Here is a 24,395-nt window from a genome sequence, read left to right on the forward strand (position 1 = left end):
TTAAAATACAACGTCGTTCTTTAAATAATTTATGCAAAGTGTGTTAAATTCAAGCCAAAGCCGCTTTCCGGATATCGGCTTGTTACTGTTTCGATACAGTCAGTCGCTAAACCACCAAGACCAAGCTACATAAAGCTACTAAGCGTGACAAGCCCATTGACCACAACGGGTGCTTAGTTGTGGCAAATATCTCTTGCCTTGCTCTATATTCTTCAACGCGGGTCAATGGCAAATCCCAAGTATGCTGACCTTCCCGGGATTGTAAGTGAATCTGTTGCACGTCTGAGCAGCTGCGTTCTTGCCCTTGTCAGAGTGATTTCAGTGACAGTGCCTTCGCTTCGATTAAACTCTGTGGAATTGATGGGTGGCTTGGTGTCGCCTGTCGTAAATGCTTCTCGGTAACTGTGTGAACACTTTGCGTTTCTCTGCAGGCGTACGAGCAGCCAGATATTTATGAGACTGAGGACTTGCCGGAGTCGGATCAAATGGTCTCCGACGTGGGAGTGGTGAGTTGGTTACCACGCGGCAGGATCACCTCGGCGCAGGCTTTTTCTCTCGGAACGCCGTTGTGTTGAGCTTAGCTCCCTTCGTTGGTGAGACTGGTTCTCTGAACCAGCTTTTTAGCAATAAAGTTGTCATTTCGCGCAGTGTATGTCGAAGTGTTTGTACCTTTCCGCACAAACTGCCAGTTTAGCGTGAAGGATTATTTTGCTGCCGTGGTCTTTGTCACTCCCATATCTGCGAACTGGTTTTGTTATAGGACCAGTCGGACAGTGTTAGCACGCTACCTGTCTGCGTGACAGAAGCCTACGAAAAGTTCAAAGGCTGCTCGGTGGACGCTTCGAGTGTGGGTGAGTTGCACATGTCAGTTTAGCTTCATATACGGGCGGGGTGTTACATCGATAAATGGGGCACATTAAAAAAATTTCCTGGGCGAACCGCTGCTCCGTTCACGCTCAAACTTCACACGAAGGCCACATTTTGTGGTCTGTTTTGTTTGACACCGGGAACTTGCAACGACGGTACTTATCTGTTTATTCAGAAAGTAAATAAAAACTGTTTTCGTATATGGGAAAATGTCTGCCAATTTGGACGTGCCAGCTGATCTCGGAATGATGGCACCACCTGGGATATGCAGTACGAAACACGCGATGGCGACCATATCCTTGCACAGGAGGCTGTGTGGCGATTCACGTTAGGAAAGAGCCAAATGAGGTAGCAGACGGTCGAATTGATTGATTGTGGGCTTTAACACACAATCAGTGGTGTGCTTCATCACAAGGTGATGAGGCGCACCATATTGGAGGGCCCCGGATTAATTTTGGCCACCTGGGGATCTGTAACAGGTGCCGAAATCTCGAACGCACGGGTGTTTTTGCTTTTTGCCTCCATCAGAAAAGCGGTCGCTGCGGCTGGGAATCAAACCCACGTCCTTGTGCCCAGCAGCACAATGCCTTAGCCACTGAGTTACCGCAGCGGGTACAGTGTGAGCTTCATCCGTGGTCATATTGAACACAAATTGCCCTCACATGCAACATTTCGGATAATTGAGCCTAACTTGGCTGTTCTGGGCTGCCTTTTCATCTGCAGTGAATGATCTCGTGGCACCATGTCTCAAGCACAGACACGCATGCACAGAATAATAAAAGTAAAACGAGAACAAAGCAACAAATGTGAACAAAGAATCGCGAGCCTTACTTTGGAAAGCGGGGTAGCCTGGCACAGCAGACAACTGACGATCTGAAACCAGATGACTGGTATTCACAGTGACGAACTGCAGGAACACTTTATTATGATTTGTATGAGCTCTTATGTAACCTCTCTGTGGTCATCATAACCTATCGACAAAAGAGGTTTTCTGATCGTTTGCTACCTCACTTAGCTCCTTCCTACATGAATCACCATCACGCGTTTTTTTTTTTGCATATCCCAGGTGGTGCCGTCATTCCAAGATGCACTACACGTCCAAATTGGCCGCCATTTTCCAATAGGCCAAAATCATTTTTATTTATTTTATGAATAAACAGGTAAATACCATCATTGTTCTCGGTGCCAAATAAAATAGACCACCAAATGCGACCTTCATGGGAAGCTTGAGCGCGAATGGAGTAGCAAGTTCACTCGGGAAAAAATTTTAATTGTTCCATTTATCGATGTAACACTCTGTATACAGGGTGTTAAATCGTTAAGTGGGCGTCTTTAAGAAATTTTCCCAAACTTTACACAAACATCGCATTTTGTGGTCGGTTTTTGTTTGGCACCAACAACAAAGGTGATACTTACCTGGTTATTCAGAAAATGAATCAAAATCATTTTCGCCTGTGTGAAAGTGGCAGCCAATGTGGGCGTTCATGCGGAACATGGAACGGCGGCGCCACCTGCCGTATGCAGGAAACATGAGATGGCAGTTCACAAAGAGGAGCCAAATGGGATTGGCGAAGATCAGAAAAACTCATTCATCGATTGCAGTGGTCACAAATTAGTTACATGAGAGTTCATACGAATCATAATAAAATATTCCCACTGTTCATCGTTACCAATACCAATAAATAAGCGTTTTTCTTTTTTTTTTTTTTTTATCTGCTCACAAATGAACCTTGGTGCACTTCCATCTTGCCACAGCAACCGTAATGTGCCTCCAAGAACTACGCCAGACACCCCCTGCTTTCAGGGGAACACCAAAGTGTGTTTTGCTTCGATGAGACTTTAGGAAACTACTGTGGTAGTGACACTTGCCTGTAATATGGTTACATTTATTACAACTGATTTGTGACGTCTTCCTCAATCCCTTTTCCCTCCCCTACCCAAACAGGCTCGCGACTACTCCATCATAGTTTGTTCACATTCTACTTTCAATGCGTGCGTCCGTGTCTGTGCTTGTGATGTGCTGTTATGAGATTGTTCATGCCGATGAGCAGGCTGCGTCACAAGCACAGACACAGACATACACATCAGAAGTGGAACGTGAGCAAGCTTTGGTAAAGGAGCCGTGAGCCTGATTTCGGAAAGTTTGGTAACGTGGCACAGCAGACGATACACGATTGGTATTGGTATAGATAAACAATAGGAATATTTTATTATGATTTGTATAAACTTTCATGTAACCATTTGTGACCATCATAAACAATCGGCAAAAAATTACGCCCACCTCCCCTCGCGGGAACCCTGGTGTGATGCAACGCATCTCATGGGGGTTCCATTGGCGTTTTCCATCGTATTGATTACGCTTATAGCAGGGATTCTCACGCGAAGGGGAGGTGGGCGTAATTTTCCATTTTTACCATGCAATGCACATGCATTACACATATGCTCAAGAACCGTCGCATCAAGCAATCGTCTGGTACTGCGAGAGAGTGCAAGCGTAACGTGGACGACCGTCGACTGAGACCGCTGGAGCGCGGCATGCCGCTTTATATTCACAGTGCCCGAAGGAGAGGAGAGCGGGGAGAGAGTTAGTACTGCACATGCGCAGCGCCGAGCGCACTGCGCCAACCCGCAGCTGTTTGGGAGAGAGTGCTCGCTATCGGAGAGAGGAGAGGAGGAGAGGCGCAGCTGTGCGGCCGACGTCGGACAGAGGAGCGAGCATGAGATGCGTTGCATCTAAAAGGTTTTCTGATCTTCTGCCGCCCCATTTGGCTCCTTCCCGTAAGCCACCATCGTGCGTTTTGTTCTGCATGTGGTAGGTGGTGCCGCCATTCAAAGTTCCGCATGAATGTCCAAATTGGCTGCCATTTTCCCGCAGCGAAAATTGCTTTTATTTATTTTCTGAATAAGCAGGTAAGTGCTGTCTTTGTTGTTGGTGTCAAACAAATAAGACCACAAAATGCGACCCTTGTGTAAAGTTGGGGTGCAAACAGGGCAGCAGTTTGTTGAGGAAACATTCATAAAGGCACTCATTTATTGATGTAACACCTGGCATGTGTGTCTGAAATGGGAGTTTTCGCTCTCAATTTTGTATCGTGTTGTGCATGAGGACTGTGTTCAGTGTGCACGTGCTGGGGCTGCCAGGGTTTAACGCACCTTTTCTTTAGTAGCTACAGTCATTCATGTCTGATTTTTCTTTGTGAGAGAGCCCAAGTTGGACTATTCAACCTTTTGTTTTAAATTTAGATGTAGCAACATAGTATAGTGCATTTGCAAGTGGTCATAACCAGTTTGTACCAAAGCAGCCAAGTTTGGCTCCTGCTTACAAAATAGGAAAGGCAGATGTTGAGATCTTAATTCGTGGCTTTGTTTCATGGCAGCAAGATGATCGAATGTCTGGCAGTGATGAAATGCCAAGCACAGCGTTGTTCTTTGTCTTAAGTTGGTCTGCCATACAAGGTTTACAATTCCTCTCAAGATGCAATCTCTCATTGAACTGCATCGTATGCACTCCGGGTAAGAAATAAGCTACTGGGTGCCAGAGTGCCTTCTCGCCCCCCACCCTGTCGAAACGCAACTATGTATCTGTGCAGATTTTACAGAGGGCATCTCCAGGCACCCGAAGAAAGGCTACCATGTTACCTCTGGTGAATGGGAGATGGTAAGTGTGATGCTTTTGTGCGTGGGGAACCTGGCGACAAGAGGCATGGTGCAGATGGGCTTGTTTCCGGCTGTCTCGCGCCTGCTGCTGGAGTCGCAATTTGCCAGAGTAACCAGGGTCACGGCCTTTAAAATGCGATCAGTGAGAATGCATTTAATCAGTGCCCCAGGGCACTCTTTCCCTGGCATGGCCATTTTCCTAAACCATCTCAGTTATCGAATCATTCCTCAAACATCTTTGTAAATGGGCAGCACTCAGTGGCCAGAAAGGCTGGTAACAGGAAGAACAAATGGGTAGCGACATAGCCTGTCCAGGGCTTTGTTGTGCTATGGCATGGTTTATCTTTTGCTCTCATTTTTCTGTACTTTCTTTTTTTGTTTTTGTTTTTCTCTCTCTTTCATCTGGAGATTGGTCATGTGCACATCATTGCTGGAGAAACGTGCATCGCAGCACCGTGGTTCCTTTTGTGCAGTGAAGTCTTGCTTAGTGAAAGTAATTCAGGGAAAGCAACCTTTGGCTAACGAAACTGTCTTGTAAACAAAGCTGTTGACAAATGCAGTGGATTCAGTGTGTCTTTGGTTCAGTGCAAGGAGCTTCCACTGCATTAGTAAGATGTTTGTAATAGCCAAAGGGTTCCTTGTGGAGCTTAAACGGTGTGTACCAATGTGTTGCTGCTAACAAATGCCAAGTCTGAGGACAAGGTGGCATCCTATTTCACTTGGAGCCCAAATGGGAACTGTTTGGGGGATATTCCGGCGAACAGCAATTAAAAATTTCAGATACCACTGCATCGTCGTGGCAAACAGATGGAATCAGCACTGCTGGCGCCAAGGCCTGTACTTTCACGACCCGTCCTCCCTCGTGGGAGGGTGTGCGCTTGAGGCGATCCAAGAGTGATTAAAGGATGAGCCTCCTTGTTGTGCAGACACGTCATTGGTTTCACATTACCCGAGCCCAATCAATGGCCTGAACAACAGGAACGTGTAGGGTCTTCATATTGTTAAGGAAAACAGCTTGGAGAATTCATCATGCATTTGAAGCTTAAGCAAACAAGGAAGCATTTGCATTGATTTATTTGCTTCCGTTTCATTTTGTGATATCTGCAAGCTTTCCCAACGACAACTAATTTATTGCAGAATATGTTACCAGGTGGCTCTGACATGGTTGTACATATGTTTGGCTTCAGAAGTACCAACCAGATCTCTTTTTTTTTCACAGGCTGGAGACAAAGAGTCTGAGAACTTGCAGCAGAAGTACCAGCGGCTCCAATTTGAAGTTCGTGAGCTACTCAGTGAAGTGCAGTCGGTCAAGGTACTGCGTACATATACTTTTTGGAGCTTCTCTGTCTACACTATCTTCATGCATATTAAACGTACCTGAGTGCTTTCATGCCAAAGAACTGCATTCGTGGGTAGGGTTTCCTGAGTGCAGCAGCAATATAATATCAAATCGTCACAAAATTTAGCACCATTCTTGACAGAATAAAATGGCTTGGCCTCCCTGCAAGTTTGCAAATGATTTTTTGTAAATTATGCAAGTTCTTGGAGCTGCAATAAGGTGTTGCTGACAAGTTTTAAATCAAAAAAGAGTTCAGGGTGAACACACAATAACTGTTATCTTTGGCCTGCCCCTGCTTGTTCTCATAGTTCATTGTGTGCACAGGCATTAAACTGCTGTAAATAAACTGTCCTAACACGTGCTTTTGATGTGCAGATTGGCCCTTTTTTGGCCACAATTAGTGTTCACGTGCATTTGCTTTTTATGCATGCAGGCGACAATTGCCGTTGCACAGTTATTGTTCAAACGTGGTAATTAGACCTGTACATTACTGTGTGTAGCTACAACCTACCACCAAGTGAGGACAAAGTTGCAGACTTTAGTGCCACATTGTTGCCCCAGCACAAAAAATTAAGCCACCTTACCCTGCGAGTGTGTCCCTAATGTACTGCTGGTTGGCTCTGCCTTGCAACATGCATTTTATAAATGTGGTGGCCTGTTGTAGAAGCAACAGCAAGTGCATTAAGATGCATTTGCAACACATGCTCAATAACTCTTTCGTTACCGCGCCTATTCAAAATTGTTCAATTTGAATGATGCCTTGGGAGGCCGTTTTCATAGTGTTCCAGACGCTTCTAGAACAAGTAAAGCTATTTGAGGTTATTTGAGGTTACCTCAAAAAATTGCCTTTCAAAATCAGTTTTGTTTTCATCTTTGCTACAAAAACGTGATTTTTGACACGCGTTTACATCACCTGGGTGTGTAAACGGGGCATAATCATCGTGCGTCACTGCTACCACAGAGAAAGGCGTGCTGCTCATAATTACTCTGCATCAGCATTTGTTTTTTGGTATCAGGGCACGAATGGTGAATCAGGAGATGATTTTCAATCGCCAGGTTTGCACTCTGACGGTAATAATCACTGAACTCGGCTGAAAATATCAAGCAGTGCCTGTTTGCAAAGTTATTTTATGATTTTAGGCAGTTTGATTGCCTTTGCGCACGTTGTTCTAGGTCGTGTTGTAATTCTACTTACCACAGGACCATTTGCAAACAGTTTACAACAGTTTCAGTTTCGTTTCTCCATCGCAAAATTTATATTTGGCGCTACTACGCAGTTACCCTACTTCAAGCTAATCTGCCATGTCGCCTTTAGCGTCTGCTACTGATCCTCGAAAAAAGCATGCTGCTCGTGATTACATCCCACCCTTACCAAATTTCTTCAGTAAGAACTTCCGATGCAAGTCAAAAGATAACACCCAGTCGCCAGATACCAGTTCCGACAAGGAGAGCACTTCAAACCGGCCTTGCACACCGTCAGCTGTTCGCCGGCCAGTTTTGTTTCCATACGAGGGTATCTCCGGAGGGTTAGTGTTTTCCTTAGTAGAACCGTCAATTCAGACGGAGTCCCCAATAGGTTTGGTATTGTTTCTTTTCGAAAATGTTAGGTGGCGCTGCAATGCAGAGTTATTTTAGTGGCCTTAGAAGGATCCTAGTGCAGAACTCGTTCATTGCGCAACAGCTACTCAGTAAAAGCTTGCAAGGCACAATTCTAGAGCTGCGCAACTTATCCTGCAAGCAGGGCTACAATAGCTAGTGAGAAGATGATAATGAGCTGCAGGTTTTTGTTTTGAGATCTAACTTACAGTGAACATCAACCAGCGTCAAAGAGTTAAGGAAGCAGCAGCCAGTTGGGAGAGCAAGAACGAGGGGAGAGAAAACAAGAGCCACGCTTCCCAGTGCTGTGGCCACCTGTTGGAGCCACCCACTGCTGGCAGGCAGGTGCATACACCCCGTACACCTCATGTGTGGCCCACACTGCCTTGGTAGTTACCAGCCAGGTTCAGCTGTCACTTGAAAGTGCTCTCAAGAAGATAACTGGCAGGTGCAGTGGTATGTGATCTTTGAGCAGTGCAACTGTGAATGGTGGCGGCCATGATGCGTGTTGGCGCATGAGGGTGCAGGGCATTTCGCAGCAACCACTGGCCGTAGTTGAGTACAGGGGGCTCTTCGTCAGGCAGGGCAGTGAGTGTTGCTTTGTCACCACTGTTCACCGCTGTGTTCACCACTGGTAACTGTGTGTGCTCATTTCGGCTGTCATGGCCCTCGAGCACAGAATTGAAAAACAAGGTGCTTCTCCCAGTTAGAAACTCCCCTCTGTTTCTGAAACGACAATATCACCACCACTCAACCATGAGTCTTTTCTGATAAGAATGTGTAACTGAGTTCTCCATCAAACATTCTGGTCTGATTTTATGCTTAGGTGGCATAAAAAAAAAAATTTATCCCAGCTCATAGATTTTGTCACAGCTGGAAATATCGGCACAGAAGAAAAGTGCTGTTGCTGCGAATCTATGTTCATCTGCCTAGTACATCTATATAGTATGCATAGAGGGCTGTTTGCCATAAGCCCCAACCCACCACGTGCATGCATGGCACATGCCTAAGGCTCAGGATTTTCTTCTCGCTTTAAGGTACTCCATGAAGTACTGTTCTTGGAGAATCATCATAATTGCGTACCTGTACACACCAAGTGCTGTCGCTGCAGGTTGTATCACCTTTGTGTCATCATTTGTGGATTTTTTCATCGCTTTGTCGGTGCAAAGTCTTGTTGCAGGTCACGTGCCTGTCTATCAGCAAATTGGCATTCAGGAAAAAAAGAAAAAGCTGAGGAGCAAGCAGCTTCGCAGGCCTTGATTTGATGAACAGCTGTGCTAAGAACAGGGGCCTCGAATGGGGCACTTGGATTCACAGTTTCAGACTCGCGGTGGGTAGCCAGTGAAATGCGCCCACCCCGGAGGCATAACATGGGGAAGGGAGTGCAGCCCTTTGGGGAGTGCTGAGCGGGGGGGCGGGACGTGCTGTGCAGGAGGGGGAGCAGGGAGCGTCCATGGCGGAGCCGGCCGCCCTGCTGCAGCAGGCGCAGCAGGTGCAGAGGATGCTGCTGGAGCTGGACTTGGAGCGCGTGCTGGGGGCCTCCACCCTGCGGCAACTGGCTGACCCCCAGGCCGCCCTGCAGAGGTCGGTCGTGAGGGGGGGGGCACTCTGCTGGCCGCGTCAGGGGAGAGGCTGCGAGAACCCGAGTATAGTGCCACAATAGGCTTGAGAAGCCTTGTGCTGCATGTGTTGAGTGCACACGCCTCTCTGCCGGGTGCGCAATGTTACAGTACGCACTGCAGGTCATCACGTGGTCCAGATTAATGTGTGGTGATATCTGTTGTGGTGCGCCTTGCAGCCCAGGAGTGTGGAATAACAAATTCAGGTTCTGACCTGAAAGCTTGTCTGTACTGGGCATTCTACCTGTAAATGGTGTGAGGAGAGCACTTGAGTGTAGACATCAAGAAGCGTCTAGTGGGGTGGTTTCTATGTGAAGCGTCTGTTCGTTGAAAATCCCAGGGCCGTCTCAAGAAGCTGCCTACGTAAATTTCTCAACGGACGATTCAGGCCCGTCGTTGCCCATCATTACTGTCGCTTACCTGCTATTTTGTACGAGGCAACTTTTACACCTAGGCCAACCTCCCGTTGTTAGTGTGGTACAGCTTCCACCAAACTTTCTCTGGGGCCTGACAGCATTAGCAACAGTGCATGTTGTGCAGCACGCTGGCCAGTCAACTGGAGCGGCTCCGCACTGGCCCCGCTGCTGCAGTGCCCCCTCGGGTCGAGGAGAAGCCGCCTGCCGAGCCAGCAGCACAGGGCACTGGTGTGCAGACCACCATCAAGGTGGGGGAGCAGCCAAGAGTCGAGGGAGGTGTCTGTCATTTGACCACCCCACAAAGCTGTGTCTGATGCTGTTGACCAGTCATTTGCACGCTCTTCCAGCCATAGATGTATTGTCATGGCACTGTTGATTGACACATTTCTCTTCTTATTTGTGTTTCATGCTTATTGAACCTCTTACAGCCACTTGGCCTTATATTTTCCTGTTCATGTTTACCGTTGCTGATCCCTCCCACGTGACGTATAATCGACACACTGTACAAGTTCTCAGTGTAGCCTATTCACATGCGCAAGCGGAGGGGGGGGGGGGGGGGGGGGGGGGGGGGTGCCTTTGTGACTTTTTTTCTGTTACGGTCACGTTTTGCTATTGTGCCTGTAAAGGGAGTTATTCTTGTCACATAAACACGAACTAAACATTTAAGAAAAGAAATAAGTACTCGCTTAATTGCTTGATGTTGAACAGTTCAAAATGCTGTTCATATAGAGTAATAGTACTGCGTGCAAGGACAATGGCAAGAAGAAACAAAAAAATATTAGTGATTCAGGTTCGAGTGTTGAAGTTTCATTGTATGTAGGTACATGGACATAAGTTTAAAAAACTAATGGTGATAGTCCTAATCAAGTGGCTTTAAGATGTGCTGGCACAGCTAGCGGTTCCCTGGTGCCCTGTGCTCCTCTGAACCACTGTCATGCATGCAGGTGGCCAGCTTGGAGGAGCGCATCAAGAAGCTTGAGAACCTCGTCGGCACCGATGCACAGAAGCTGGTCAGTGCCCCCCTTTCGCATTCGGCAACACTCGACGACACCAGCATAGTGTCGAGGCTGGAGTACCCAAATGTAGCTTTTTAATATTGCTGTTGAGTTATCAGGGTGGGAACTTGTGCATGCATGTATGCTCACTGCAATAATATTAACCTCATTTTCGGATGAACAAACGGTTTCAGTTTTAAGCCTGTTTCTTACTTTGTGCTTGGCTACACTTGTGGCGGTTGCAAATGACATTTGATTGCTTTCTAGAACAACCTGGGAGAATAGTAGGAGTGTACTGAGGCTTCTAGTATGTTTTGAGCCAGCTATGAAAGTGGAAATTAATATTGTCATATTTTTTTTTCGATAAGAGGTATTCATTGTTCACTGCGGTGCCCTATAATATGACAATCTGGGGATAGGTTTCAGTGCAATTGCATGCCACCATCCTATGAAGCCACGGGGGGCCCCCCCTGCCCACTTCTGACCTGCTTGCCGCTTCTTTTCAGTCAATGCTGACGAGCCACACCAGCGGCAGCTGTCTCACGGTGAGTGTAGCACGTCCCAGATGCTGCGAACGTTTTGCACTTTGGTGTGCACCTGTGAACTGTGTAGACAAGCCACAGAAAAAGAAAAAAAGGACAATTCACAGAAACCTGTTAGTCACAGAGTTAAGTCACAGTCGACCGCAACGTTGCATCCTTAGAAAGTGATATCGTCACTACTCATTGTGAATCGGTATGGTGCTGCTCAAGATTGTGTAATGGGAAGTCCCTATCGGTATGCAGCTTTTACCGTCCACCAACATCGGGCGTAGAATACTTATCCCAATTTTTCACTGCGGCCAAGTTGGTTCAGAGTGATTATGTCGTTTTAGGTGGCGACTTCAACCTACCCGAAATTGATTGGCATCGTCAGCCGGCTTTTCCAGGAATATCTGGTAGCCTTAACACATTAATGGTTAATTTTGTAAACTTGCTTTCACTAACACAAATGGTATTAGAGCCCACCAGAGGCAACCACATTCTAGATATCGTTTTAACCAACGCACCTGAACAGGTGCTATCAACTGTCATTATGCCTGGTATTAGTGATCACCAGGCTGTCCTTTGTGAAATGTACCTAAAGAATACTAACTCGTACAATAAGAACTGCCGGAAAATTTTTAATTATTCAAAAGCTAACATAGCAGAAATCAATGCCGCGTTAAATAATTATTTCCCTACTTTTGAAACGTTGGCAGAATGCATTCTGTAAATCAGCTCTGGCACATCTTCAAAAATAAAATTGTAGACCTACGCAATAAATATGTGCCATCATGGTCACTAACTCCAAGACAGTAAAAATAAACCTTCGTTCACAAAAGAATTACACCGGCTCACACAACGAAAACAGAGGATTTATAAGCCTCTTAGGCACAGTCCATGCGCAGAAAATGCAGATAAGCTTAATTAAAAGAATATCTAACCACATCAAATCAGCCATAGCAGAAGCCAAGTCCCGATTTTTCGATTCTTTTGAATGTAGGCTTAAACAGAACCCCAAAGAGCTTTGGAAATGCATGAAAAGTAGTAAAAAAGACAGCATCTCGATTCCACCTCTAGTTGAAGGTGACAATGTTACGGAGGAAGCTTTTGAAAAAGCGCAATGTTTCAATTGCTATTTTAGTTCTGTATTTCCCTCGCCGTTATCGCCAACTGATCAACATAGCATATGTACCCTTGTTGTTCAAAAACCAATGGAAGATGTACTTTCTGACACACGCGGAATCGAACAACTGCTGGAGAACTTAAATGTTTCAAAAGCAGCTGGCCCAGACCAATTACCAAATGCACTGCTAAGGCCTTGCACGTCTTCTGTTGCACCATATTTAATAATAATTTCTGAAAAACCTTTCCAAGAGAGCGTCCTTCCGGCCCACGTTCTGTTGTATCAAATTACCGCCCCATCTTTCTAATTAGTGTGTGCTGCAAGGTCCTAGAACATATTTTGTAGAGCAACATAGTAAAACACATTGAAAATAACGCTTTGTTTAACCCATCGCAGCACGGATTCCGGAAGGGTTTATCTTGCGTCACTCAACTAATACAGTTCACGCACGATATCGCACTAACACTTGATGGTCATGAATCTGTTGACTGCATTTCTTAGATTTTAGAAAAGCATTTATTAATAACATAAACTGTTATTGAAAAAACTGTCCTTCTATGGTATCACCCCTAAGACTTTGTCATGGCTTTCAGCGTACATTACCGGTAGACAACAATATGTAATCATCAATGGTGCAGCCTCTCATACCTCAGCTGTGTCGTCAGGGGTGCCCCAGGGATCGGTCTTGGGGCCTTTGTTGTTTCTGCTTTATATAAAGGATATCAGTGATAACATTACATCATCCATGAGGCTCTTCGCTGACGATTGTGTGCTGTATAGGAAAATTTCTTGTGAAAGTGATAGCCACGTAATTCAAAATGATCTGAACAAGACTTGGACTTGGTGCGAAAAATGGGGCATGTCATTAAACCTTGAAAAAACTGTCTTTATAAGGTTTACCAGAAAAGAAAATGTCCACTACCCAACTTATAAAATAAGAGATTGCTCATTAAAGTGTGTAAGGGAATTTAAATACTTAGGAGCTTACTTTACATCAACACTGCTGGCACAGGCACATTGATTATATTACCCGTGAGGCTTCAAGGACATTGGGTTTTCTGCGCCACATCACAAGCACCTTCCCGCAAACTGCCAGAGAAATATTGTACAAAACTAACATACGCCTATACTCGAATATGCTTGCACGGTATGGGACCTGCCAACCCTTCTTGATAACGCTAAATTGGAAAAACTTCAAAGCCTCGCAACCAGGTATGTGTTAGGAAAATTGGCAAAAGAGACAAGTTTTAGTAGAAATACCCGCTTGAACTTACTGAATTGGGAATCCCTTGAGCATCGTAACTGTGCGTTCCTTCACTCATTTTTTCCTAAAACCATTCGTCAGTGGAACAGATTACCTTCTTACGTGTTTGTACACCATTCTAGTAACGCCTTCCTGTCCACAGTTACGTCACTCGAAGGCCTAAACTAACATTGTCATGTGTTTGCTACAGTGCAGGTTTTGCTGTTTCTTCAATTCACCTGTCAAGTGTGCTCACTATTCTGTAATTGCTTCTTGTAATACATGAATTGCATTTTTTCAGCCTCGCCGAACGCCCCGTTTTTCAATTATCGTACCAATGCTGTCTTTTCATTTCACGTGGTGTGTCTGAGGGCTATCGAAAATGTTATATGCCCTTTCCATTGCTTTGTCATTATTTGAACCTTCGATTCCCGCTTGTGTAAAGTACTTGTGAGTGCCTTTTTCTGAGTTATTGTAATAATGCAGTATTTTTACGTGGCATGTCTTCGGCTATTTGAAATGTATATATGTGTTCTCTTATAACTTGCTTTCTTGCTTGCTGATAAGTACTTCTTGTGAGTGCCTTTTTGTGCATCCCCCCCAGCGTAATGCCGCAAGGTGCTGTGGGTACTAAATAAATAAATAAATAAAGTGAGATTTTAGAGACCAGCATGCCACTGCTTGCTGCCAAGTTTTCGACTTCAGCTAAGCTGCCACCATGGGCAGCGAGATATACCGTAGGTGGGGGGGGGGGGGGCCACCTTCCAGGATGTGGCGCAGCTGCTGTGCTCGCGCCTGCACCTGCTCGAGCCCTCCCACCTGGACCAGGTGGAGGCGAGGCTGGCGCTGCTGCAGCAGAAGATGCAGCAGTGCGCTGACAAGAAGACGGCGCTGGAGGAGCTCGACAAGACCGGCAAGGTGGGCCTCTCCTCCCACGGCAGCACACCTCTCGGGTGGGCTCGTGCGCTTGCACCACGGAGCAACAATTATTGAGGAGGCGCAACAGGGCTTGCTCCGGTAGCGCAATAAAGTCACGGCACCGGGCATGGCACCGACGCGCCCTCTATCGCGAAGCATCAAAGGGAAAAGTTTCGCCGCTTCAAGGTCAGTTAATGCATAGCCGGCTGCCGTCGTGGCCAGGCGACGCTGACGAATTCCTCGTGAGAATGGACTTTCAGTGGAGTCGGTTTGCGACGGAAGAAATCCTCGCGTTTCGAACGTCGTTGTTGAAAGACGAAGATGCATTGATTTTTTTTTTAGAACGCGAAACCTACAGTAAAAAAAAAAAGAACATAAGGTTGAGAATCTAGGTATGATTAGTTTCATTGAATGATGGTTCTTATCCTGTATGCCATTAGTTCATATTCAGACTGTCCTGACTTCGCCGTCCTGCCTGTGCAACATGAAAAGCGCGCGCAAGTCTGAGAAGCCCGCAAGAGAGAGAGTGGCCAGAGTGAACCACTCGTGGCAGGAAGGTGGCGTCGGCAGACGTCGTCTGCTCCGGGATTCTTTCCAGTGCTTCGTTTCAAGCGCGGTACGGCTTGTAACTATGGCAGTATTTAGTAATAACTGATGCTAAAGAGTCCGACACTTATTTATTTTACAGAAAGAAATCTGGCAATTTTCCCAATAATTCGATGATATTACGATTTTTGTGCGTCGTGTCCGTAGAAGAACATGTAAACAACGGCAACATGCTTGGCGCGTCATCTGTTGTGCTGCTCCGGAAGCTGCATTTCCTTTTCGCGAGACAGTGACATTAAAGGGACCCGGCAACACTTGCCATCAACTACTAGTAATGTATTTTGGGATAAAGTCTATTGTCCCAGAAATCTCCTCCCGCAAGAATTATGAAAATCCGTTCACAATTAACGAAAGTACGCGTGATGAGTAATCACGCATAATCGTTCCTTCTCAACTCAACCGCAGACAACGCGACAAAAGGTGCGCGCTCTCTCCCGGAGAGGGGTGCGGCTCGCGGCGTTCTCTTCGGCGGCCTTCGATATATCACATGCCGGGTAGTTTTCTCCTTTTCTCCGCAACGCGGAGGGGCCTATTTCCGGTCTGGTTGGTGCCTGCTCGCAAGTGCGCGCTCGGGCTGGTAGGGCGTTTTTGAAGCAATAAACATTTGTAGTCGAGTGGTCCCGTTAAAAGGGAAGTATTGAGCTTATCACTCAAGCTCCGCGCGCACTCAAAACACAAAAGAAACGGCAAAACTGTGCCTACAAGTTCAGGCATAGAAGAGGTTCGTACACAGCGATGACGGAAATGGAGAATCTAGCCGCGAAGTTGACCAGTGACAGCCGATCGGGCAGCCATGGCCTATGTGACGTCCCTTAGGCCATGCCAGGGGTTGCATAATGAGGACAACTGAAGAGAGAGGGGTTGGTTTTTGCGCGTCTTTCACATCGATTTGCGCGCTCACCGCTTCACGTGCACGTGTAATATTTGGCTCAGGTATTCGTGGCAGTGTAATCTAAACGCCGCGCAGGTTTACTTGCACTGCTCAAAGAGTGTTGCAGGGTCCCTTTAACGCACCGCCGGCCCGTGCTGTCCCAGCCCAGCGGATTCCCCTCCTCAAATACTTCTGTCTCCATGGCTTGCACTGAAACCCCACGAGAGCACGCTTCAAAGAGCAGCTGCGTTGAATGCATCAGCTGATGGCCTTGCCATGGTCTGATAGGTAATGCTGTTGTTGCCGCCTCTTAGGGTGTGCTCTGGCGAAGTTTCAGCCTGTGTCGTTAAACATTCTTCACTTGCTTCGTGGTTTTGAAAGGCAGCCGCTGTTGGCAGTGCCATCCCTGCATTTGTGAATTGAAGCACAAATGCAGCTTCACGGCCTGACAAGTTGCATGAACTGTGCGCCCTGCTGGGCAGTGCTCCGGCATACTGTCCGATGCGCAGCACACTCGGAGCAGCGACGCCTCGTGTCTGGTGATGGCCGAACCGGTTGGTGTTGTCCATCGCTTGGCCCGAGTGCGTGCCTCTCTTGTGCCTTTGCTCGCTGTGCTGACAGTGCCACGGGCAGCGGGCAGAGGTGCAGGCTTAGCTCCACACTGGTGCCCTTCATGCTTGTGCCACATACTCAACCGGAAGTTGCTGTGCATGTTGTGAGCATAGCCAAGGGGGTAGTTCTCTGAAGGGCCTGTGCCAGTGCTGGTGAGAACAGGATGTAAAGGGAAGGCTTGTTTTTTTATATAAGCGTGTTTCAGGAAAGACTAAGTAATTTTTAAAAAATAGGCTTTCGGAGGTTATTGTTTTTCTTGCGCCAAGTGACCGGGGGAGTGGCGGTCACTATAAAATGGGTTCCGAGTGCTATTTAGGGAATGATTAACTTTTTAATTATTCTAGTTCGGTGCTTGGTTGTAACGAGGAAATTGTACAAGATCATGAGTCCATGTGGTATTGATTATTAGATTTTTGAAATTGTAAGTGCATGCAGAGCTACAGTGCTCAGAACCTCAGCTCTCCAGATGTGTGCAATAAGTTCCATGCACCAACTGAGCTCCGCAAAAGCCACAGCCACGCGCTCATGTTACTTGGAGCTGTAGCTTCAGCCCGAAAAGAGGCAAGTGGCATCTGGACAGCTGATAGGCATCTGATAGCCGAATTCCTAGATTACAAAGTTCTCAGTTTCTTTTACTTTTGTTTTCTTTTATTACAATTGCGCATGCATCGTGGCCCCCACATGCAAACCGTGGCAGGTACAGCCGCCCTCGGCAATCATGATGACAACTCGCATTCTGGCGGAGAAGGAGGTTCCAGCGGATTATGAACACGACGGCGCTTGGTACAGCTCAGAGTGGCATGAGCACATGGGCGTGCCCTTGCGGCGCTCAGCTGCTGCACGGAACCCATTGCGCACCTCTGGAGAGCTGAGGTTCTGAGTGCTGTAGCGCTACATGCAATTGCAATTTCGAAAATTTCATAATACTGTATGGACTCATGATCCTTTACAACTTCCTCATTACAACTAAGCACCTAACTAGAATAATTAAAAAGTTAATTAACAAAGTCTAGTCAATTATGCCTGGGAATAGCACTTGGGACGCGTTTCATAGCGCCTGGCATGGCCCTGATCATTTGGCGTAAGAAAGAATTTTACCTCCGAAAGCTTATTTTTAAAAATTACTTGAGGTCTTCCCTGAGACACCCTGTATACATGTGCCATATTAATGAGTTATAGCAACGTGTAACTAGATTTTGAGCATACCATATTCTGTATTTACTTGAATCTAGCCCGTCCGCAATTCTAACCCAACCGCTGAAATTTGGGCAGCCAGAAAAATTCTTCGAATGTGAGCCTACCAAACTGCGCTAGGACAACTACAGCCACAAGACTAAAGCATCTTTTATTAGCCATGAGCCTACTCGAATTTTTTCAACATGGTCCTTGGCTTTGTTACTGCCTGCCTTGCCTTGTAGCTGTCACCTTCATGGGGTGCACTCAAATGCAGTGCTGCCCTTTCTGAAGGAGCCTGCTTTCGGGCTTCCCAGGATGCCATTCTAGGATTGTCTCGATGCCCCCTCCAACGAGGACGTTTCTCCCATTGATGCAGAGGTGCCTCTGGCCTGAAAGTGCAAAGCGGTCTCTGTTGCAAGCGCAACTTTGCGTTTGAAGGTGGCACTACAGTGACACCGCTGCCAATGTAATGGCGCCAGGCAGGTGAACTGGCAGTGCTAAGCCAATGCGAAACACTGAGCAAGCGTGACAAGATGTGGCCATATGGCAGCCTGTTGCTTGTGCTCTGGTTGGTTGGCTGACTTTGGCTGGGGAGACCAGTGGCTTCGGTGCTGTCTTCTTAGTGGAGCACCCGGGTGGTGCTGTGTTCCACTGTTGGAGCTTAGATGAGTCATCAGCAAATTTTATTAAAATCCTGGAATCCTAAGCAGTCCTGTGAGTATTGTATGCGCTTTCTTAAAAAAAGTATTGCCTTAAAATCCATTAGACACAGAACTGTTGCAGCAAAACATCCCTGAAGCATAAAGATAGGTTCATTCTGGAAAAGGCATAGTGTATTGGCAAGGCACAGTAGCTCATATGTGTATACTTTCCCCCTACATTTAAGCTAATTTGAAAACTCCCTGGCGCTTCGTTTCATGAGCTTTACCTTGGATAGCCAATTTATGGAATGCTGTGTGGTCCGCTCGCAATACTTGTGAACACTCATTCCAACCGGACCGGCTTGTGACGCACTCTTGACTCCAGTCGTCCCTGTTCGCAAGCCATGAGCTCCTGCAGTCAGCACGTGCTCGCGTTTTGTCTCTGGCTCCTTGGCAGTGCAGTCTTTTTCCTGTCCAGGGCTCGGACGCACTTCCTGAGGCGCTGCTTGTGTGCAGGTGAACGAGCTGTATGAACTGCTGAAGAAAGCCGACGCCATGGGGAGCTCGCTGACTCAGGTGGTGGAACGGCTGGTCTGCCTGCAGGGATTGCACGAACAGGGTCAGTGGCGCCCCGTCCCAGCAGGCGTCTCTTGTTCGCTCCATCAATGCTGCGGCTTTGCTGCACTGAGCTCCATTTGATTGCCCGTTGCCAGCCGATCCTCTCCCCCACTGTGCAAGCTGCGCAGCGCAGAAAGTGAAGCCCCCCGTGGCCCCTTTTCAGCGCTGCAGTTCTCCAAGGTGGTCTCCCAGTTGGACCTGGTGCAGCAGCACCTGTCCCTGGAGCTCAAGAACAATGCCAAGGAGCTCACAGAGGTGGGTGCTCAGGGGATCTCGGAGATGAGTGGTGCCGCAGTGTCACCACGTTGATACGTGCATTCCAGTTTACCCTTTAAACGGCTTCGTTGCCATCTTTGCGGACGGTCCGCCTTGTGAAGCCCTGTTCCCATTGGAACAAAGCGGGTACAAAGGCTGCTTCGCGAACAAAGGCTGCTTCGCGAAGACAGCATCGAAGAGGGAGAGCTCTTTATTAGAAGAAAGCAGAGAGGTCTGCTGGCATGCATTCGCCGACATGCTATTCTGCAGGGAAGGGGTGAAGGGAATAAAGGCCCTAAAGAAAGCAGGGCGAAAGAAAGGGGGGGAAAAAGGAAGAGGTTGAAAAAATAAGGTAACATGGAGTGTTCCGTGGGTTACGTAAAAGTCCAGGTGGTCTCACAGGGTGACGATGTATAGTTCTATGCCTCTGTCCCGTAAATAATCAAACACTGCATCCAATGCTTTTCGCTGGGAGGCAGCATCGAAGTCAACAAAGATACGGGCTATTTTCCTGTCTAAAGTGAAAAACGACACCAGGGCCAACTTTTAACGCATTAGTGTTGTAACATACTTGTTCTTTTATTTAAATACTTCATATAATTTACTAGTACTGAAGATGTTATTATTTGCTTTTTAACCAGTGTAATGGGTATAATAAAATACAATAATTTTTTACAAAACTGCGGCTTGAGTTTGTTAACATGTCTGCTACGAGGCTTTGTATGTGTTAGCGATCACGGCGCTGTTGGAAATTCTGCTTTTTTTCGACATCTAATTAGGCTGCTTTGCAAGCTGTATACCAAGCTGTCCTCCACGGATTGTGATGCAGCCTAAATGTGCAGTGCGGCGCATCAAGTGGTAGTAATCTGGCGAGTGTGGACATCACTGTGGACTGTAGTAGCTGGTTCACGGGGGACACTGTTGCAGCCGTGAGGTAGCATTTTCTGTTTTCGCTGTTAGCCCCCTTTTTTGGGAGGAACCAGAGCTCTTCGGTGTAGGCAGTTGCGAAACTGTGCCTCAAAAAACGGCCTGCACCTGGACCCCCTTCTACATCATATTGTGCATACGGTACCGCAGCCACCGCATGCACTATCCAAAAACGCACTGATTATTCAAACTGGCAATTTCACGTTAAACTGTATTTAAAGGTGCACAATTTCTTCTTTTCTGCTCTCGGGAGCTATTCACTGCTTTCTTAACGCCGGTCTTTGTGTTACGATAGTTTCTGCCTCTGCACAACGGCCTCGACCAATGGGCGCTTGTGCGGGCACTCCAGAACAACATAGGTCTGACATGAAGTAGTAAATTGGCAGTTGCTCAGCCTATGGCACACTGTATGCCATAACTAATCCAGCAGGTTACCAAGCGACTCTAAATAATCCTTTCAAGCTTGCAAAGCCGCCAAACCAAATTTTTTAACTTTTTTTTCCCCGCTGGAAAATTGCAAATGACGCGCAGCAAACAATGCACAAACAACGCCGCATCTTGCTGACCACACTGTCGCATTCTTTTACTACTCTTGCTTTGAATGCATACAAAACACTTTCATGGTTCAACACATTAGGCACAACTAATTTACGTATCCACAAATTTTGTCACCAACAGATGGAAAAAATCCAAAACAGCGGACGTCTCATAGGGCCACTTATTGATGCATGGGGCCTATGGGGAGTTTCGTAACACCTGTATCAAGTAACTCTGGGAGGAAGTGGTAAGAAGTGTGAACACCTGCTGCATAGCTGCACCGTAATGAATCGCAGCACATCTCCGGCCTCCGTGGGGGGTGCTCTCGAGCGTGCGCTCCCCACGAGCTGCGCTACCCGTCGCCCATATCTTTGTGCGCAACGTCCTCCTGCGTCACGGTGCTCCTTGCCAGCTGCTCATGGACTGTGGCCAGTACGTTTTGTCACAGGTTGTCCACTACCTTCTTCGCTCTTGTGAGACAAAGCACCGACTGACAACCACAGACCATCCTCAGACAAATGGCCTTACTCACTGACATGCTTGCAAGGTTGTTTCCAAAGGCAATCGGGATTGGGACGTTACACTACCTTATGTCACATTTGCATGAGCAGTGGACTCCCGTTAAGACGAACAACATTTCTGTTCTCTTGTAACGCCCGCAATGCAAAAAACCTCCGCTTAAAATTAAGACGAATTTCTGAGAATACGAACAAATTTTTATGGTCCCTTCGAGTTCGTCTTAACGGGAGTCTGGTGCAATTCCTCCTGGCACCACTTTGCTGGATATTCTCCGTTCTTCCTTCTCTGTGGCCGTGAGCCTACTTTACCGTTCAACACCAAGGTGCCTGCTTCAAATGAGCCGACCACCACGTATGCTCGTGATGTCAGGCTGCCCAAGAACGGCTCTTGGCATCACAAGAATCACAGAAGTCTCGGTACGATAAACGCCACTGCCCTGCACATTTTGCTCCAGGCTCCTTGGTTCTTTTGTGGACCCTTTCCCACCCCGTTGGACTGTCTGAGAAGCTCATGTCCCCTTTCAGTGGCCCTTACCGCATGGAGCGCGTTCTCACCCCCGTCACCTGTGGAATTGCGCACTCAGCACCTCGGCTTTCTTGTGAGCCACCTCAAGCCGTACCACACACAGGATCCACCTGCTGATGCTCCTCCTTCATAACAGGCACCTCTTCAACAAGTGGACATGCTGGCGTGGCAGTATTTAGCTTTTCTGTTCACGCATAGGAAAGGACTCATTTCAGGCTCTGGTCCACAAATCATTGGTGTGAATGCAGGAACTAAACTTGAACTCTGTGTTCTGTGGTTTATTCACCTGAAGTTAAAAACCATTTCAAATTGTTTTCTGTGTCCAATCATGCAGCAGAACAGAGCTGTGAACACAGTAAATTGCTTAACGTTTCCAGGGACCTCATTTGTGGGTGTTTCGCAAAAAAAATTCCACAGACCAAAATAGTGCTTAGCATTAGTCTCTTCTGTAAATGAAGAAAAACTTGCTTTTAAAGCTTGCAGCATGACGGGCATATTTAAGTGGCTAAAAAAATGGAAACGCCTGTGTGTCGAGATTTCAGCGCACAAAAGGAAGACCCAGGCACGAGCACTGACTATCAACTGCGCAGTATTTATTGCTTGTGGAAATATAAAGGGAAAAATATGACGTCGCACTCGTGCATGGGCCTTCAATCCAGCACCCACCACTACAACGCGATAGCCCTGATGCAGCTTTGGTGCGAAGACCTCGTCATATGAAAGTGTTTGAACTTGACTGGTACAAATAGTTCAATGCATCAACTTGTGACTATAGTACGCAGATGGCATGTTAAAACCACCCTTGTATGGCCGCAGACAAAGGCCACAAAATATGAGCACGTGATTGAGCCTGTGGTTGTAGCAATGCTGTAGTGATCTCGTAAAGACTAGAATGAGGCTTCGATGCAGTCCAATTCTTCTGTCTGCTGAGCGTGGTCTTTGGAGAACAGTGGGCACAATTTTTGTTGCCACTGTTCGAAATTGTGATGGTGTTCTGCTCCTTGAAGGGCGCTTCATAAAATGACATCATGGTTTTACCTTGCCTTGCAGGTGCAGAAGAATTTTGCTGAGAACACCGAGACAATCACGAAAAATTTGGCTTTGCTGGACAAGAAGATGGCTGCCCTCAACAAGTGAAGATGTGCTTTGCTGCAGTGAGCATGCCAAATTGCTGCTGTAATATATAGCGATTAAAATCACCAATGGTCCCATTTAATGGGACCTAATCGACAGTGGCTATTTGTGTCTTGAAGAGGAGCTCATACTCTTCCAAAACATGTGCAGACTTCACACACTCAGTGCGCAAAGTTGTCAGCAGCGCAAGCTGAATCGTATCTCCACAATGCAGGCAACATGCCCGGGTGCCATTGCTCCGTTGTATAGCTGCAGCAGAGAAGTTGGACGTGCAGAAGTGTCCAAGAGTCACTGTGTGCACATGTGGTAATGAATCTTGGGGCCTTGTACTTTCTCCGCGATAAGGGAACCACTTCCCTCTGCCCCCTGCGCCATCCCACAGGGTGTGAATGCAGCATTGGTACAAGTCTCGGCCAGGTAGCGCCGACATATTGTAAATTAACACTCAATATTTCACTAATTCAACCCCAAGATGGTATATTTTAAGGGTGCTGAAAAGGCCGTGGCAGGCACGAGAAATCAAAAATGCTAAACTATTCATCTTGTGTAAGAGCTTTTTTTTTTTCTGCCTCCAAGATATGCCCAGAAATGCTGAAATATTTGTCTTATGTAAGAGTTCCTGTGGCTCAGTGGCTATGACATGCTGCTGAGCACAAGGCCACGGGTTCGACTCCTGGCTGCGGCGGCCGCTTTTTTGACGAGGCATAAAGCAAAAATGTCCGTCTGCAAGAGATTTCGGCGCACGCAAGATCCCCAGGTGGTCCAAATCAATCTGGAGCCCTCCTCTATGGCACGCCTCATCGCCTGTGCAGCATCGGTGCATTAAGCCCCACAGTCCGGCGCAAGAGTTCCCAATGTCACGTTGTCTGCCTCCTCGTAGGCCACACTAGCCAGCCCCCCACCCTTTACCGAAAAGAGGGTGCCTGCAATTGCACAAATGCGACAGCAAGCCCTTCTCTAAGAAAACAGAACAAAACTGGCCTCGTATCAGCTCAATTCACTGCTAACATCGTCGGAAGACTAGTGTTCTGCCACCCCTGCCATGTAAAGGCCACCTGTCCCTAAACCACATCTCACACTTGCTCCCTCCTGTGTCGCTCCGCTAACAATGGACATGGTGCAAGTTTGTTCATGTGGATTCAATTTACCCCATGTTCCACTTCTCACACCCCATCTTTTGGAACCTTTCACTACTGGTGGACTTGGAATGCCCCCACAAGCTGTAGCCCTGGGTGCGAGCCTGTTTTGTATTTTGGGTCAGAACATTGTTTACATGGCACATTGCTTATTTGCTATTGCAACACGCACACTTTCAATTGAAAGAACACTGCCTAGTACCTGTTGTGTAGTGATGCTTTGCCTGAAATATGCCTAATGTGTTTTTCGCTCAGCCGCATTGCAAGCATGTTATCAGATTTGCAGTTGACTCCCATTAGTAATAAAAGTCCAGGGGTACCTCAAAAAACATTCAAATGAACCAATCTTTCAATTACAGAATAAGTACAAGAACAGGATTCTTATCGGTCCGCAACGTCTCCCGATTTCATTTAGAATCCGGAATATTGGCATCGAGTTGGGTGTGCGACATGGGCTGCCGTGATAGCAGAGACTTGTGGCCAAAATCCAAGCCTAAAGCATCCACTGCACTAACTACTCACACGGCACCATGTGCAACAA

At 47.0% G+C, this 24,395-nt stretch overlaps 1 protein-coding gene across 1 annotated transcript; it reads left to right on the forward strand.

Moving 5' to 3' along the window:
• The first annotated feature begins 103 nt into the window (after positions 1–103).
• Positions 104–22,814, forward strand: Dctn2-p50 (dynactin subunit 2). The gene is made up of 13 exons (XM_077700803.1): positions 104–261; positions 432–506; positions 761–851; positions 4,458–4,525; positions 5,744–5,836; positions 8,892–9,043; positions 9,619–9,742; positions 10,439–10,504; positions 10,996–11,034; positions 14,148–14,297; positions 18,720–18,822; positions 18,985–19,076; positions 22,635–22,814. Exons 1-13 carry the CDS (start codon positions 226–228, stop codon positions 22,719–22,721), a joined length of 1,176 nt encoding a protein of 391 aa, XP_077556929.1. The 5' UTR covers positions 104–225; the 3' UTR covers positions 22,722–22,814.
• The last annotated feature ends 1,581 nt before the right edge of the window (positions 22,815–24,395 follow it).

Source organism: Haemaphysalis longicornis, unplaced genomic scaffold, assembly GCF_048455015.1.
Source record: "Haemaphysalis longicornis isolate Haplotype H1 unplaced genomic scaffold, Haemaphysalis longicornis Haplotype H1 scaffold_2, whole genome shotgun sequence".
In the NCBI taxonomy this organism is placed as follows: domain Eukaryota; kingdom Metazoa; phylum Arthropoda; class Arachnida; order Ixodida; family Ixodidae; genus Haemaphysalis; species Haemaphysalis longicornis.